Here is a 17518-nt window from a genome sequence, read left to right on the forward strand (position 1 = left end):
TGGGACTGTTTCAATGTCTCCCACTTTCTCATAACATGTAACATTTATGGATAATTGAAACACAAAATAAGGTCAGAACCAGTCTACATGCGTTTAAGGGAATTAATGTGGTCAACAGTGGCTTGAAGCACAAAATCTGATTTGGCCTCCCAAAATCCCAGGATTAGGATTAAGAATGTTCACATTCCTAAGAAACTTTCACACATGAGAATGGAGTTGACACCTTATAGTACTCTTCTAAAATACTCATTATTTATAGTAATTGCTTATGGCGTTAAATAATCATTTAAATGTGTGATATTTTTGAATTTGTGTCACATTTACAAAACAAAAGCCTTGAGTGTTTCTCGAAGAGATGCAGATATTTCAAGGTATAGTGCCCCCACTGCTGGTGAAATGAGGAACTGCAAATGTTCAAAGCGAAACAAACGCTTCAATCTGTACACAACTGGTAATTCAGCAATAAAGTCAGTCATCATGACCATTAAAAATTATCATAAAATAGAATTGCTAAGACAACAAGGCCAAAACAAACAAAAGTTTGAACGCAAACATATCCAAACCAGTGTTTGTTTTTTGTTTTAGTTTTTTTTTTTTTTTTTTAAAGGAAACAATCCATACAATTGTACAAAAGATTATATAGAACAAAATATAGACGGTTACTATACAAACACACAACTCAATATATATTCTGTAAATTATCAACAGTAATTACATAAATGATGAGTGATGATAATACGGTTCCAAAGGTTCAAGTCTTTTTTTTTTTTTTTTTTTTTCTAGAAATAAATCTTAAGGAGTTAGTGAGTATAGTGTCGTATAGTGTGGTGTGCTCGAGCCCACTAGCAGCAACTAGGTTCCTGACTATATAAAAATAAAAACAATCAGGTACAAAATACCAAATACAGAAGCAGCGAAAACAGAAGTTGTAACAATGTGGTGGCTCTCGTTAACAGGCAGAATCTAGGCAGGATTAAGTTGCCAAATTAAGATTAAAATATTCTATGTACCTAGACCATATTTGTTTAAATCTTGATACTTGATTTTTATTTAAGGCAGAGATTTTTTCTATTGAGATATAATTTATTAGTAAGTTTAACCAGTGGTCGTTATTTAGAGATTGTTTATTTTTCCAATTGACAAGGATTATTTTTTTTAGCAATAGTAAGGGCTATAAGTATAGATTGCGATTGTTTACATGGTAGCTCAGTTATTGTTAAGTCACCTAGTAAACACAATCTTGGAGATAAAGGAAGCCTACAGTTTAATATATCAGCGAGCTTTTCCAAGATTTTAGTCCAGAAATGCAGCACTGGAGTACATGACCATAAAGCATGAAGATAAGTATCGGCAGTGTTTTGTGAGCACTGGAGACAAATGTCGCAGTCAGAGAGTCCCATTTTTTTCATCATATATTGTGTAATATATGTTCTATGAAGTGTCTTATATTGGATAAGTTGCAAATTTGTCTGTTTGGTCATTTTAAATACATTTTCACAGATTTGGGTCCAAAAGTCTGGTTCCGGAACTATAGACAAGTCTTTTTCCCATTTTAAAGTCGGTAAATACGTTTTATTTGTGTATAAAAATAACTTATATATTTTTGATATTTTCTTTATTGTTGTTGGAGAAAGCTTTATAATATCTTTAGCTAAGACAGGCAGTTGGAGCGTATCCTGAAGTGTTGGGATTTGTTTCTTAACCATATTTTTAACTTGCAGATAATGTAAGAAATTTCCGTTTTTTATTTCATATTTTTGGACCAAGTTTGTATACGATATAAACTTATTATCTGAGAAAAGATGATGAAGGTGTGTAATTCCTTTCTGCTCCCATAAGCTTAAATGGAACGACTGATTATTAAGTTGAAAGTCTGGGTTATGCCAAATGGGAGAGAGCCCACAGGGCGCCAATTGGGAGTTTGTAATTTCTAATGCCTTCCACCAGGCAGTCAGGGTGGCGGCTATCATTGGGTTTTTAAAACAATTATGTCGTTTTATTGATTTTGTAATAAAGAGTAAATCTAACAGTCTAAGATTATTACAATCCTTCTGCTCCGATTCCAACCAACAGTTAGTATCTCTGTTGGGTTGTGTCCCTAGCACAAGATATTGTAGTTGATTAGCTATATTAATAGTACATAAAGTTTGGTGCCTCTAAACCTCCTTTAGATTTACTTTCCTGAAGAGTAGATAAGACTAATTTTGGCTTTTTTTTTTTATTCCAATAGAATTTTATGATGGCAGAGTCCAGCGATTGGAACCAGTTAGACGTAGGTTTAAATGGAATCATTGAAAATAAATAATTAATCTTTGGTAAAACTTTCATTTTTATAGTAGCTATCCGTCCTATTAAAGAGATCGGAAGATTATTCCAGCGCTCCAGATCACTACGGATGCTATCCAATAATGGTAAAAAATTTAAAGAAGTTAATTCAGTTAACTTTGGTGAAATTTTAACACCTAAGTATTTTAAATTGCCTGTAGGAAAGGAGTAGTTTGGATCCTGACTTGTAGGGTTCCATGAATTTTCTGTAATAGGTAATAATGTTGATTTTGTCCAGTTAATAGAGTAATCTGATAAGTGAGAGAATTTAGTTATTAAGTTAAATGCTTCCCCTAACGAGATAGCAGGTTCTTCTAAATAGAGTAATATATCATCGGCATATAGATTAATTTTATGTTCTATTGTCCCGGAGTGGATTCCTTGGATCCGTCTATCCTGACGTATAGCTAATGCAAGCGGCTCAATAAATATAGCAAATAATAAAGGAGACATTGGGCACCCTTGTCTTGTTCCCCTTTGTAGAGTAAAACTCTGTGATGTAATCCCATTAGTAGTAACTGTAGCTTTAGGAGAATCATATAATATTGAAACCCATTGAATGAATGACTCCCTGAAGCCGAATTTATTTAAGACAGCAAAGAGGAAGGACCAGTTAACTTTATCGAAGGCTTTTTCTGCATCCAGCGAAATAACAACTGCCTTTTTATCATACCGCTGTGACATACTAATCAAGTTAAAGAGCCTCCTAATATTATTAGTAGAATGACAACCTTTAATAAAACCTGTTTCATCGCTATGAATAATTGTCGAGATTACTGTCTCTAGTCTAGATGCCAAGGCCTTAGCGATAATTTTAATATCAGTATTAATTAGTGATATCGGTCGGTAACTTGACGGGTGGGTGGGGTCTTTTTCTGGCTTTAATAAAAGTTTAATTGCTGCTATATTCATATCTTGACGTATATCACCCTTACTTTTAATTTCAGTTACTACTCTTAGAAATAATGGAGCAAACATTAACCAGAAATGTTTAAAAAATATAGCCGGATAGCCGTCTGGACCAGGTGCTCTGCCATTAGGCATACTGTCTAAAGCACAATACAACTCATCTATAGTAAGCGGGGTATCGAGAATATCTTTATGTTCAGTAGATAACTGAGGTATATTTAAGCTATTTAGGAATACCTCAATATGTTCAGGGTTAGGTCTATTAATTTCTGAGTATAGATTTCGATAATAGTTATAAAAAATATGGTTAATTTCTTCTGGTGATTGTGTGCATTTACCATTTATATCTTTAATAGCCGTTATAAGAGATTTTTCCCGATTCCGTTGAAGTTGATTTGCCAGAAATTTACCTGATTTATTATGTTCAAAATTATTATATCTCAACTGTTGTATTATAAACTCTGTCTTTTTAGATAACATGTTATCTAACTGTATTTTTATATTCTGTAGTTTCGTCCATATTTGATTATTTGGGTTTATTCCATATTCATCCGTTAGTTGTTTAATTTTATCTTCCAGGTATTTTTCTAATTTTTGATCCTGTTTCTTTTTATAAGTTGAATATGATATAATTTTCCCTCTAATTACCGCTTTCCCTGCTTCCCAGAGAAGAGGGAGATATATTTGGAGAGTCATTTATTTCCAAAAAATCTGCCCACTCCCTTCTAATAATTTTATCAAACTCTACGTCTTTCAGTAGTGAGATGTTAAAACGCCATATCGGGGGTAGTTTAAAGGTAGAGTCAATTTGTAGAGTGAGGGAGACTGGTGCATGATCACCTATAATTATAGAATGTATTTTTATAGCAGTTTTATCAACAATAGAATTATTTGTAAGGAAAAAATAAATTCTTGAGAATGGTCGGTGCACCGCAGAGAAGAAAGTAAATTCCTTCTTAGTTGGGTTTTGAAGTCTCCAGCCATCGCTGAGGCAAAAATCCTCCATATATTCATCTATTACTTTAGCGGATCGTAATCGCCTTGTATATATCGTATTATTAGAACGATCTATTAATGGGTTTAAGACCGTGTTAAAATCACCTCCAATAATAATAGTAGAATTTGTTGCTAAATCGAGTAACCGAGAGAAAAATTCGTGGAAAAAATCCGTTGTCTTTTTTTGTTTGTTTTTTTAAAGGAAACAATCCATACAATTGTACAAAAGATGATATAGAACAAAATATAGACGGTCACTATACAAACACACAACTCAATATATATTCTGTAAATTATCAACAGTAATTACATAAATGATGAGTGATGATAATACGGTTCCAAAGGTTCAAGTCTTGACTCACGCGTGCGTGTGCAATAATGTGATGTAACAAGTCTGACACACAGGATGTCAGACGATGTAACGAAATATGACACACTTTTGATTTTGTTTCCACTCATCCGTTCCTGTTTGTTACATTTTACATCTGTTTCCCAATCCATTCCACTTCATTTTAACACAAAACACAAATATAAAAACTATTGTTAGTTTCTATGACCACTATGACATAAAGTAGTCCAGTGAACTATGTTATAACATCCCCTTAGAAAAGTTCATACTGTGATATAATAGCTCACAAATGACACAAGAGGGCTAATAAAAACTTTTTTTTTTCTAAACGAAGCTCCTCAACGCACTTTAAATTGTTTTCCTTGACGCCAAGATGGCACCAATTTGTCCTAAAAAAAAAAAAAAAAAAAAAAAAGTACACAAATCTGAACATTTTCAGTGAATAACAGAAAAGAGGAACTGAAAACAAAGAGCACTCTTTAAATGGTGCTCTCCTTTTCTGTATTGTCTTTGTTTTGGACAATACTGATATTAGCATGTCCGTTCACTCCGTTCTCCTCGACTCCATTTTCTTTGGCCTGCTCCCTCAATGCCAGCTTTTTCTGCCTTTGGACGATTTTACGGTACAGGACTCCCCACATCATGTTCACCACGAGGTATAGTCCAGCGATCAACCCCATGAATGTCCACCTGGAATGTATTTGTACAGTTGATTGTAAAACGCCACATTCATTTTCATTTGGGTCAAAAGTGTTACTGTACCTGAACGCATCAGCATCATAAAGTCGACACGCACCGCGGCCCCCACACTGTTTGGTACCCCACTTCAAACACGTCCGGTCAATCAGGGCCCCGAAATATATAGGAGGAGGTATTCCACCTGTAAAAAAAATATATATTTGGAAATCAATTCTCTGTCACTTGCTGAAAAACTCACCTATCCCCTGCTTTGGCCATAGTCGTGTCTAATAGAAAACGTGCTTTGGTGCCATCTTGTGGTATGTACAGACAATTGCAAACATTTTTGGTTGGGCCTCTGGGATTTTTGTTATTCGACTTGGTCCAAATTGTGGAGGAACTTTCCCAATGACTTACTTTTACTTGGTACATTTAAAAATCTGTACCTATCTACCTCTCACTATCTTTCATGGATCACAACAGAATGAATGTAAAAAACAAAACAAAAACATAGATAAGAATAGGTCAACATGCTCCTTAGAGTTACATACTTACAGTGCTTTCCTTCCCTTTAATGGGACAGTTGCCCCTACTAACATGGCCATGTATGTACTAATGCATGCATTGCTTTTAACTCACCCTCAGCCATTTTCACAGAAACAATCCCCTTCACTAACAGCTGTTTTACGGGATTTTGACTGATTTTGCAAGGCCCACAGAATATTGTGGTCTCTTGCTATAAAAACATGGAACCTGCCAAAAGAAAGATTAGAGTCTCTTCTTTTATCAAAAAAAGTATATTTCTATCTGTTTCCGTTTTGGAGGAATCAGCATTAAAATATAGCTAAGTTTCATCACTCTTCCAAATCTATTTAGAATTGTGAGTAATTGAGCTTTTTTTTGTCAACATGGCCCTAGTTGATCTATTTTGCTCTGCTGCCACCTGCTGGCCGTTAGTGTAATAACTACCATTTTTTTTCAACCGCTCTTTGCAGATAAGGGGCTGCATAAAAGCCTTATGTATGCTCTAGCATAAAAACAAAACAAAAACAAAAAACAAAAAAACCCCATAAAAACGTATGTTGGGTGGGGTTTCTAGTCTCCTGTAAGTCTGTGCCCATGACTCACCCAGCGTTCTTACGATCAGCGTCTGCATTCCTAAAGCCAGAGCCTTCAAGTCTTGTTGTATGGACCTGAGCAACACGATGTACCCCGGCGTGCCTCCGCAGGCCGATATGAAGGAACCCACTACGGACAGGGCCATGTACATTTTGAAGACCCGGTCGCAGTCGCTCTTTCTGGAGCACTGGCCCAGCACCGCTGACGTATTTTGGCTTGGACTGATCATTTCGCTGATACAGGAGCATTTATGGAACACCTACAGAAGCATGGGGGGAATGGGGTGTAAACGGATATTGGGTGTTGACATGGTAACCCCTTTCCCCTCCTACCGTCTCTTTTCCTGTGCCCGTGGAGGTCTGACAGCCAGCCAGGCAGGGAGAAGCGTACGTCATCCCGTTGTTGGCGCACACTGGATCCCACTGCTTCATTGAGCATGAACATCCGGCGTTGCATTGTGACAACAGTGTCTGCGGCTCGTAAGACACATCAGGGATTCTGAGGCAACACATATTGATTTTATGACTTGGCTAGGTAAAAGTGGTTTTGTTGGCCTATTTATGTGTATGTTGCCATTCATACATCAGAATACACTTCTGCTGCATTTGAGGATGATCGGAAGTCGGATATATCCGAGGTGTTTTTTCCCAATTCCGACCTGTAAGCGTTCGAAGCGAAAGTAAACAAACAAAATGGCGGATAGTGTTAAATTGTTTTCTTTTATTTTGGTCCTCAAAACTTATTTTTACCTACAGCAAACTTACCTTCTCGTAATTTTGCTTCATGTATTATTTTTATCTTATTTTATAAGCATTCCATACAGTTCGGTAGTTTACCGTATAATTTCATGCAAGGATATAGCGGCATACTGTCACGTACGTTGTGTTATGTGGAGTTATGCGGAATATTTACGAATGAAGAAAAGCTATCTAGTTTTATACTCGAGTAAATTATGTTTTACCATTCACGGTCTGTTTCCAAGTGGTCGCCATTGTAGAGTGACGTCACTTGAAGTTCGTCGGTGAGTCGGGATCCTTTTTTTTTCCGACTTCGCAAGTGGAATTTCCAAGTTTAAGTTCCCGTACACACTTCCTGGTTTGAACTCGGGAAAGTCCGATTTCCGACCATCCTCGAATGCAGCATAAATCCCTCTTTATTGCAGGTTCCAAGTTACAGTTAATAACTCTCTTAACAACTGTTTTGGTCTAACTCTTGTTTATATTAGGTGTAATTCCACTATCAACCACTAGATGGCGGCACACATTTTGTTTGAGAGTGTAAATTTTAAAGAACGAAACGGAAAGTACTGTATGTTAAGTTAACACAGCCCTGTTTTTGTTGAAAATTAATTGAATGTCATCTGTAATCCTGCCTTTTGCGCCTACAGAAATCAATAAGTCCGTTTTATAATGCACACCTTTGGGTTCGACTATTGATGTGTGTCATGGTTTTTTTTTCTTCTGATCTCAAATATGTGTCTTGGATCAATCAAGGTTGGGGAAACAGTGAGTGTACACACTGTGCTGTCCCACCGTCACTCACCCTTGATATGTAACAGTGAGTCCGGCCACTTCGGCGCTCTCACAGCGAATGAAGACCTGCACGACCAGAAGGCAAAAGGAGCACACCGATGCCGTTATGGACACCCTGGCTGCCCCGATCACGCCCAGTTTGAAACGCTTCAAGATGAAACCTCCAGTAATGATGCCCAAGGCCACTGCTGGAAGATTGAGTATACCTGCAGAAATGGAGTTCAGTGAAGAATTTTTCAGTTTGCTTTTTTTTTTTTTTGTAAACAAATTAGTTGACACTGACCCAAATAAGCATCGTAAACTGTGAGCAAACAATGACTTTCACTGAGAAACACAATCCTACTTCCCTCCAACAACATCATTGTTCCCATTAGGCTGCATCCTGTGTACATTGTACCTATGAGGAAAATGGCCTTGGAGGCCGACTGGCCATAGATTTGCTCCAGGAACTTTGGCTTGAAGGTGATCATGCCCATGAAGCCGTTGACGGCCACCAGGTAGGTGAGGATCATCAGGGAGTAGATGCTGTTGCTGAAGAGTCTCTTCAGGGATGGCATGAAATCTGAAAACAAGAAATTAGAAAAGGTTTGCTTTTTATTAGCATGAAGTGTCTGTTAAATTACATGACTGATCTTGAATATCTGTTTATACGTTATAGACAGGTGTGTTTTTCTTGTCTCAACTGGGCATAGGCGATTGTTGGGAAACTCCCTAAAAATCATATTGATCCAAACCCCACAAATGGGTTTGTGGTAAGAGTTTTTGAGTTACGTAAGTGTCCATGACTGGACTGCGGTTTAATTTTGGAGGTCATTCAACTTTTTCCCATATTGCATGATGACTTGTTACTAAAAGGGATACTTTACTCATTGAGCCATTTTCAGCAGTAAAAAGTTAGTATTTTGTCCAGAATGAATTTAATAACTACATTATTTTTTTGTATACAATTAATACATTTTAAAAACTATATTTTCCACTTGCTGTTGACATCACCTGGCTGTGCTGAGGAAGTATTTTATTTATTATTTTTCACTCACTCACACAAATATGCACACAAACAAACATGATCTCCCAGGTAGGGAAGCGAACCCATGCCAACCGGCACCAAAGACAAGTGACGGTTCCACTTCTTCACCCAGAAGCTGTGCTGAGAAAGTCGGTAACGACCGATCATGTCTCGCCTGTTTTCTGGGTGGTCAGCAAACTGAGCCACTATTGGTCATTACCTACTTCCTCAGCATAGGTGATGTCATCATCAGTCGACAACAAGTAGAAAAATTACTTTTTAGAAGGTATTAATTGTACATGAAAAATAATGAAGTTATCAAACTCATTCTGGACAAAATATTAACTTTTTACTGATGAAAATGGCCCAATGAGTCAAGTATCCCATTTATGATTCTAACAGTTAATAATTGAACATGCTAATCCCCCAAATTTGTCAGATTATCTCTTTAAACTTGGTGCATGGCCTTTTTTTTTTTTTTTTTTTTTTTTTTTTGTAAGACCGTGCGGTACCTCGAGCCATCTCCTTGAATGTTGCTTCTTTTTCTTCGTGATCCTGGTCCGGGAGGAAATGATCTTGTTCTGCCTCTGGGCTGAGCTCGAGATCTTTGCACTGGTCCTTCTCTGTGCCCTGCTTGCGAAGCGACTTGGGCAGGAACCAGAAGGGGATACTGGATAGTAAGATTATAGTGCCGGTCGCAATGAAGCCCAGCCACCAGGCCCCGACCCAGCGGGAGTCCTTGTAGTTGATGGTCACGCTATCTGGGAAGAGGTAGCGGTTCGAGAAGGCAAAGTTAGAAAAAGGTTAACTTGTTTGGGGAGCCTCTTTATTGAGCATGGCGCAATATCTCGAGCTGAATATGGACTCTGAAGGAGTCACTTCAAAGACAAATGAACCCACCAAAAAATGGGTTAAAAGGGCAACTGGGATCACGTGACGTGCGCACCTAAATTGACAAATCCAACGTCCACGTAGATCTTGGTGAGGAAGGATCCCATCATGAAGCCAAACATGGGGCCCAGGATTCCCACTGTATGGATGCAGGCTGACACATCGAGGAAAGCATACACACAATTATGATGGTTATGTAATGTTGAATGTTGCATTCATGTTTACCAATGTACTCTTGCAACTGTGTCAGATATTGGGATGTACATTGGTCCTTTACATCCAAGATTAATTTGTTGTTGTTGTTTTTTTTTTAATCTGTGCTCTAACTCCAAACACTCATGTCTTACTTAGAGTGACCGGATTTTCCAAATTACAAACAGGGACACTGCAATTTTGCGGAAAATCAAATATACAATAAATTCTAACCAGGAATTATTTTTAATTGCTCATCAATCTGGTTGTGTTATTGCTAATGCGAAATTTATCTTGGTCAACAGTTCTACAGCTGTAAATAATGCAATGCACTGACTGCTAGGCATCCGTTTTCACTCCGTGTCTAAGAATTATGGGAAATGTATTGCTACTAGCACTACATTTCCCATGATTCTTAGACACGGAAGCAGGAGGTAGGTTTAGTCCCGGTATGATGGAAACACGCCTGCTAGCGATATAACAGTTAAAATCATTTTTAAGTAGTTATTATTAATAATAATAATAATAATAATAATAATAATAATAGTAATGCAGGACGCCAGAATGAGAATTGCATAGGGCCAATGTTTTATTTTTTAATGAGAAATATAGCCATTGCTGAAGGGGATATAACACTGCGATACCAATGCTATTCATTAGCAATTCATGGTGTTTCCCATTGTCTGTTAGCATTAAGCTAGCGGACTTGACGGCAAAGTTATTTGATTGATTTAAACACACATGTAATTCTCGTTAATCTATATTTAGTTTGACGATGTATCTCATATTTTTTGCAGTAGCACAATGCACCGTTGAAGCATGATAATAATAGCAACTCATAACCAACCCAAGTAGAACGGTGTGTTCTCTTCTTTGGAAAAGTCATCCAGGTAGGAAACTCCGAGAGGCATGATGGGCGTCTCGCCAATCCCTCGCAGCATGTTCCCCACAAACACAAGAACCCACATGGACGAGCCAGCGGCTTTCTCGCAATCTAAAGTGGTTAAGCATGATTTAGTATAGCAAGTGCTTGCCTATGAATGTAAGGTCGAGATTATTTGCTGTCTTGCTGTACCTGCTCGGGCTGCTAAATCAGGTGTGCCGTCCACGTCGGTCAAACTGTGGTTGGACGAACATGGCAGCATGCTCTCAGTGCTATTGATAGCTGTACTGTGAGTCATACTGGTCTCGTATTTATATCTAAAAGAAGACACATGAAGTCTTTTAAATACAAGTACTCACAAAAAGTTTGCAGTTCAAATGCATTATAACCTCCATAAATTTCCCCTTCTAACTTATTGTGAGCTAGTTTAGTTGTTCAGTTGTAGTGTTTTTCTGATAATAGTGTTGGAAAGTGTGTACTGACGGGCCCTGCAGAAAGTGAGGCAGACTAATGAGGAAGGAGCCGACGGCCATGATCAAGCAGCCGATAGCAATCAGTCTGGGACGATGGAGCTTCGCTCCAAAGTAGCTCACAAAGGCGATTACCAGCAAGTTTCCTTCAAAGGGGACACACATTATTATTCAGGAAATATTTCTTCATTTAAAAAGAAACGGAAAAGAAAGAAATAATTGCACTTACCCATTTCAAAGCTTCCATCTATGACCCCAATGAGAGAGCTGGGGATGTCGAAGCGCCTTTCAATCTGGGTGATCGAGCTCTTCATGTACGCGCCGCCAAAAGCTTTGGCGAAGTACGCGAATGCCATCGAGGCCAGAAAGAGCTGCAAAGGAGAAAAAACTGGGGTTTTTTTTGGGATACATCCGCGTCCAACTTTTCAAGGTGTGGAATGGCAAAATTCATAACAGGCGTCTTTCGTTTTCAATCTAATGCTTTTCTGTGACACCTCGAGTTTCCTCTGCAATGTGTTGATGCCTGAGAACATGCTGTTGAAATGCTAACAATGGCGAAATACAATTGTCAGGCGTCATCTTGGTTTCATGATGTCAAATTGTCAACAGCATGATGAGGACTATTTAAAAAAAAAAAAACAGTTCATAAACAAGTGCATCAAGTGCAAGTGGACATTTAGCAGCCAAAAATTAAATGGATACTTGACTCATTGAACAATTTTCAGCAGTGAAAAGTTAATTTTTTGTCCAAAATGAATTTGATAACGTAATTATTTTTCATGTACAATTAATACTAGGGATGCACGATAATATCGGTGGCAGATAATTATCTGCAATTATCGACCAATTTGACGTCAAACAGATAAACCAGATAATAGAGAAATCTGCCGATAATTATCGGCAATTTGATTTCATACAGATAAACCAGATAATAAAGAAATCCAGCAATAATTATAGACATGCCAAGTTGGTTCATTTGTTGTGGTTGTGTCTCATATCAATAAAATTCAGCTTGATGGTGCTTTACATACATTGAAACATTGTGCAAAGTTTATACAATGTTTCAATGTATTTTTTAGACTTATAGGAGGACTCAAAAGTATATTTGTATTCAAGTTAATTTTGAAAACAATTATTGGCTTACTTATCGGCTATCGACATCGGCACTTCTAAATGATTGGTTTATCGGTATCGGTTGAAAATAGCATTATCATGCATCCCTAATTAATACCGTTAAAAAGTAATTTTTTCACTTGCTGTCGACTGATGATGACATCACCTGTGCTGAGGAAGTAGGCAACGGCCAATCATGGCTCACCTGTTTTCTGGGTTTGGTCAGTAAACTGAGCCATGATTGGTTGATACTTACTTCCTCAGCACAGGTGATGTCATCATCAGTCGACAGCAAGTAGAAAAATTGCTTTTTAAATTGCTTCTTAAATGTATTAATTGCTTCTTAAATGTATTAATTGTACATGAAAAATAATGAAATTACCAAATTCATTTTGGACAAAATATTTTTTTTTTACTGCTGAAAATGGCTCAATGAGTCAAGTATCCCTTTAAGTTAGCCTGTAAAATTTTTCTGAGTAGTATATTACAAAAAAAATCGGACAATGCCGAATTCGATACAATATCTTTGATTACAAATTTGGATAGAAAACTGAAATACATTTAAAGTGAGTTTTTTGTGGCATAAACGTAAAGTTCTCTTAGAATAACACTATTATTATATTTATATTTATTCAACTATATTCAAACAACCGTATGTAAACGGTGTTTTAATGTATTCGGAAGACCAATGTTTTTAACGAGGGTGTAACATCACAGTGACTAAAAATATCCAGATTACTATGTTATAAAAACATTTATGTAACTATTTGTTTAATGGTTACACAAATCAGTGCAAATAGCCATGGACCGATAAGTTAATTGGATTATTATATGCATGATTCATTTCTTTCCTTTTTGGTTTGTGATTGAGACATTATTGCATATTATTATTTCATTATTTGCAAGCGATCTTTGCAAACAAACCACCGTGCTTTGTGTGCGCGTGTGTGTTATCTATTTAGACAAGCTCATAAGTTTGTTTGCACTGACCTTGAGCTTGGAGCAGCGAGCATCACGCGGCTTGGTGGACTCTACACTCATGATGCTGCTGTGTTTTCAAACAACCTGCGTGGAGAACATTCTCAGATGACTCACTCAAAAAAAAAAATCACTTTGTGCACATACAGAAAACTACAAGTATGCACTTGGATGTCCATCAATAGAACATATGTCCTGTTTTCTAGCAACATGATCGATGAGTCATCACTTTTGCTTTTCCTAGTGAAGAAAAAGTCTTACCTGAGAAGCCGCAGTGGTCCTGAGAAGGATGTGAAGGGATGTGAAAGAAGTAGCTTGCAGGCTTGTTGTACCTGGCAGGACTTTGCGCCGGGAGCCGAGCCTTATCACAAACAAACTACAACATCACCTGTAATCAGTAACCGAAGCACTCGTGTGCGCTTGTCGATCGTGTTGATAAAAAGGCCCCTCCGCACACACACACACACACACACACACACACACAAAAAACGTGACGGCTCTACCTGGTTAAGGTCCAGCCCAGGAAGACTGAGAGCAAACAACGCGCCGGGCAACCTCGGTTGCACATCCCCTCACCCTGTGAACATCACTCGCTCGCAAGTACGCAGCACAACAAACAGCAGCAGCGTGAAGCGGGGCCAACCTTATTCACGATCGCCATGTGTGCCTTTTATTTGGCTGTTTTTCCAAACGCAAATGTCTTCCTCTCCTGGAGAAGCGCGGCTTTTGTGAGGCAAGGTGTTTCCCACCCCCGCGCCGGATCAAAGTCTTACTGCTTTAGTGAGAGGCCCAAACAATGGCTTTCTCTTACTTAATCCAATCAAGCTTTCGTATCTTGCCTCTGCTCAAAAAACTGCTGATTGGAGAGATTATTTTAATGAATTGGGGTCAATACTGTACTGAGTTATTGTACTTAATTAGATTGGTTTATTAGTTTGAACATATAAACAAACACATTGCAAATGTAAAATACAAGTTGAAGTAAAATAGAGATTTAAAGGAAGCAAAAAACAAACAAAAAAAGTCGATAAATTCCAACCACACTCAAATCTACAAAAAAAAAAAAAAAAAAAAAAAAAGAAAAAAAAAAGAGGTTAAATTTGACCAATCTAGCTGGTTACTGTGTCAGGCAGATCCTTTGGTTAAAACAAGCACTCTAGAATGATAGTACATATTGGTAATTGGGCCAACAGATACAAATGGGTTATTCTGACCAAGAGATTGGTTAATCTGTGTTAGAGGCTGAACAGAAGTACCACCTCAATGGGGTGAAATTTGTTCTCTGAATTTGACCCATCACTAGAAAGTGAGCATTTTTAATATAAATTATATTTTGTAATCACTTATAATAATTACTGTTGTTCCGATACCGATACTGGTATCAGCAGAGGTGCCGATACTGCCTTAAAACAGTGGTATCGGTATCGGTGACTACTCACAAGTAACATGCCGATAACATTAATTCCAGCGCTAATATATAATTTTGGATGCAGCATCTTGTGTCTTGCTGGTGCACGACATTCACTGATATGTGACATGTTGTCATGTTGCTGGGCTCTCAGTTTGTTTTCCTTGTCTCACAGTGCCTGATTCGTGAGAGGGCCGTGTCCCCTGCACCACACCTGCAGGGCATCACCTATTAGGCCTTCATAAGGACTGGGACTCCTTGCAGCCACTGTCGGGTCGTTGCTCCGTCTGCTCACAGCCATCGTCTAGTGTTTCTACTGTTTTTCGCCTTCGCTAATGATTATAGTCCAAGATTCTCGATTTTCATCTACGTAAGTTTTGCTACGTCTCTTTTTGTTCCCACTTTTATGTGGCGTGTTTCATAGCTATAGTAAGTTGTTGCTTTCTTGTGTTTGCGGTTTGTAGCCTTCGGGTCTTTTTGTGTTGTGTTAATTTCCCTCCTTGCAATTTGCAAGCACTTTTTGTTAACCTTTTTCCTGGCTGTGTCCAGCGCTTTATGTTCATATTCACGTGTTTTTGTGAATAAAACCTCTCGCTTACTCCTCTGTGTTCTGTGATTCTGGGATCCACTCTCCGGTCGCACCGGAACCTTAACACATGTTCACTGCATGCTGATCTAAAATATCCTATTGGCCCTTGAATGCTCTGAACCAATGGCAGGACAGCTTTTTGATGTTGAGGAAAAAAAAACTTAAGTATCGGTATGGTATTGATATCGGCCGATACTGCAAAGCTGGGTATCGGTATCAGGAGCTAAAAAACGGTATCGGAACAACACTAATAATAATAATTAATAAATACATTAGAATACAATAAACATATTTCCAAGTGATCTATCTAGACTTACTTTCTATTGTAACCAATTTCATTGGTTGTTTAGCTAACCAATAAAATTGTTATGCCCGTAACCACCCGTCAATGTCTGACCAATCTATTGGTTAATCAAGCCAATATGATCTTAACCTACTAGATTGTAGGGATGTCACGATCAGGGAAATATCGTGATATCGTGATATTAAAACTCCCACAATATCGTCGGTGTCATGTTCACAATATTTAAAAGGCACACTTCTGTTAAAAAAGTCAGGTTGATTTCCATTTGTGCAGTTCTAGCACCCTCTAGTGGATAGTTTATTCGTGCAATTTAATTTTCATTTGGGATGTTTTGGCCTTCTATGTTTAGAATCTAGGCTAATTGTCAGATGAAGGGGAACCTAATTTGCTTGTGAAGCGATCAATGTGTGCTTGCATTACCAAGTAAGTGCCTCAATATTATTAGAGATTGTAGGTGGTTTATATGCATTGCTGTTATGCACAAAAGCACAATATTGTGCTTTTTTTTTTTTAAAGTATGAGCTCTCTTTTTTCTTTTCTTTTTTTACAATATTGTGATCTTTTTTAAATATCGCCAACACCCCCCACAATATCGTGATAATTATCGTATCGTGACCTTCATATCGTGATAATATATCGTGATGTTTGAATATCATTCCATCCCTTACTAGATTGGTAGTTTATTTATTATCCATCCATCCATTTTCTTGACCGCTTATTCCTCACAAGGGTCGCAGGGGCTGCTGGCGCCTATCTCAGCTGGCTCTGGGCAGTAGGCGGGGGACACCCTGGACTGGTTGCCAACCAATCGCAGGGCACACAGAGACGAACAACCATCCACACTCACACGCACACCTAGGGACAATTCGGAGCGCCCAATTAACCTGCCATGCATGTCTTTGGAATGTGGGAGGAGACCGGAGTACCCGGAGAAGACCCACGCGGGCACGGGGAGAACATGCAAACTCCACCCAGGAAGGTCTGAGCCTGGACTCGAACCGGAGACCTCAGAACTGGGAAGCGGACGTGCTAACCACTCGACTACCGTGCCGCCAGTTTATTTATTAATTTTATTTAATTTTATTTTTTTAACCAATCTATTTTTAGAGTGTAGTCTTCTTGCTGGGGCTAAACGATTTTGGAAAATAATCTAGAAGGATAAACACCAACTTCTTGGACTGCAGCACATTTGAACTTTAATGAACCAATCGATCACTCTGATCACGAAATGATTTATTGACTGAATAGACAGAAAATACATTTCAAAATCAAACTCAATTAAAATGTCAAAAAGTTTCTTTCTTTCTTTTTTTTTCTAAGCATGGCATCCACAGCTAGTGATGTGCTTGTAGGCAAAACGTTTGCTCGTCAGATTCGAGCATTGCAGAGTCACAGATCTCCTCTCGGAGCTCAGCTCCTTGCAGTATCTCCACATCTGCTCCACCTGTAGGTCCCCCTCCAGCAACACCCTGTTATCACATGGACAGTAATTATCCAAGGATGTATACATATTTTTTGATGGGATTCCCACACCCCCCAACGCCTCATTCCGTGTCCTGAAAGTCAAATATGAATGGAGACCATTGGTCTTTCTACCTTGATTCAGACACGCACTGGCCCTGACACACCGGGATCTCCACGCTTGTGGTGCAGTCATCCACGGTGACGTTTATACTGGTCACCCTTGGAGCGCATTTCTGCTTACCTGGAATTGTTCAATTTGATCAATCATACTGTGAAATATCATGACTTTGATTCATTAATGTCACTTAGAGC

The 17518-nt window shown here is 38.3% G+C and overlaps 1 protein-coding gene across 2 annotated transcripts; it reads right to left on the bottom strand.

Moving 5' to 3' along the window:
• Positions 1-4567: 4567 nt before the first annotated feature.
• On the bottom strand, positions 4568-14089 carry slco1d1 (solute carrier organic anion transporter family, member 1D1). Of its 2 annotated transcripts, XM_077499598.1 has the most exons (15): positions 13945-14089; positions 13703-13817; positions 13454-13528; positions 11580-11721; positions 11364-11496; positions 11073-11197; positions 10845-10991; positions 9861-9959; positions 9427-9675; positions 8306-8470; positions 7919-8114; positions 6709-6874; positions 6386-6635; positions 5342-5459; positions 4568-5269 (listed from the first exon to the last, which is right to left on the bottom strand). In XM_077499598.1, the coding sequence occupies exons 3-15, from the start codon at positions 13502-13504 to the stop codon at positions 5059-5061; spliced, it is 2052 nt and encodes a 683-aa protein (XP_077355724.1). In that variant the 5' UTR covers positions 13505-13528; positions 13703-13817; positions 13945-14089; the 3' UTR covers positions 4568-5058. The 2 variants fall into 2 exon arrangements, with proteins under 2 accessions (XP_077355724.1, XP_077355723.1); XM_077499597.1 differs by lacking the exon at positions 13945-14089 and having other exon boundaries at positions 13703-13887.
• Positions 14090-17518: the final 3429 nt, after the last annotated feature.

This window comes from Festucalex cinctus, chromosome 16 (genome assembly GCF_051991245.1).
Source record: "Festucalex cinctus isolate MCC-2025b chromosome 16, RoL_Fcin_1.0, whole genome shotgun sequence".
In the NCBI taxonomy this organism is placed as follows: domain Eukaryota; kingdom Metazoa; phylum Chordata; class Actinopteri; order Syngnathiformes; family Syngnathidae; genus Festucalex; species Festucalex cinctus.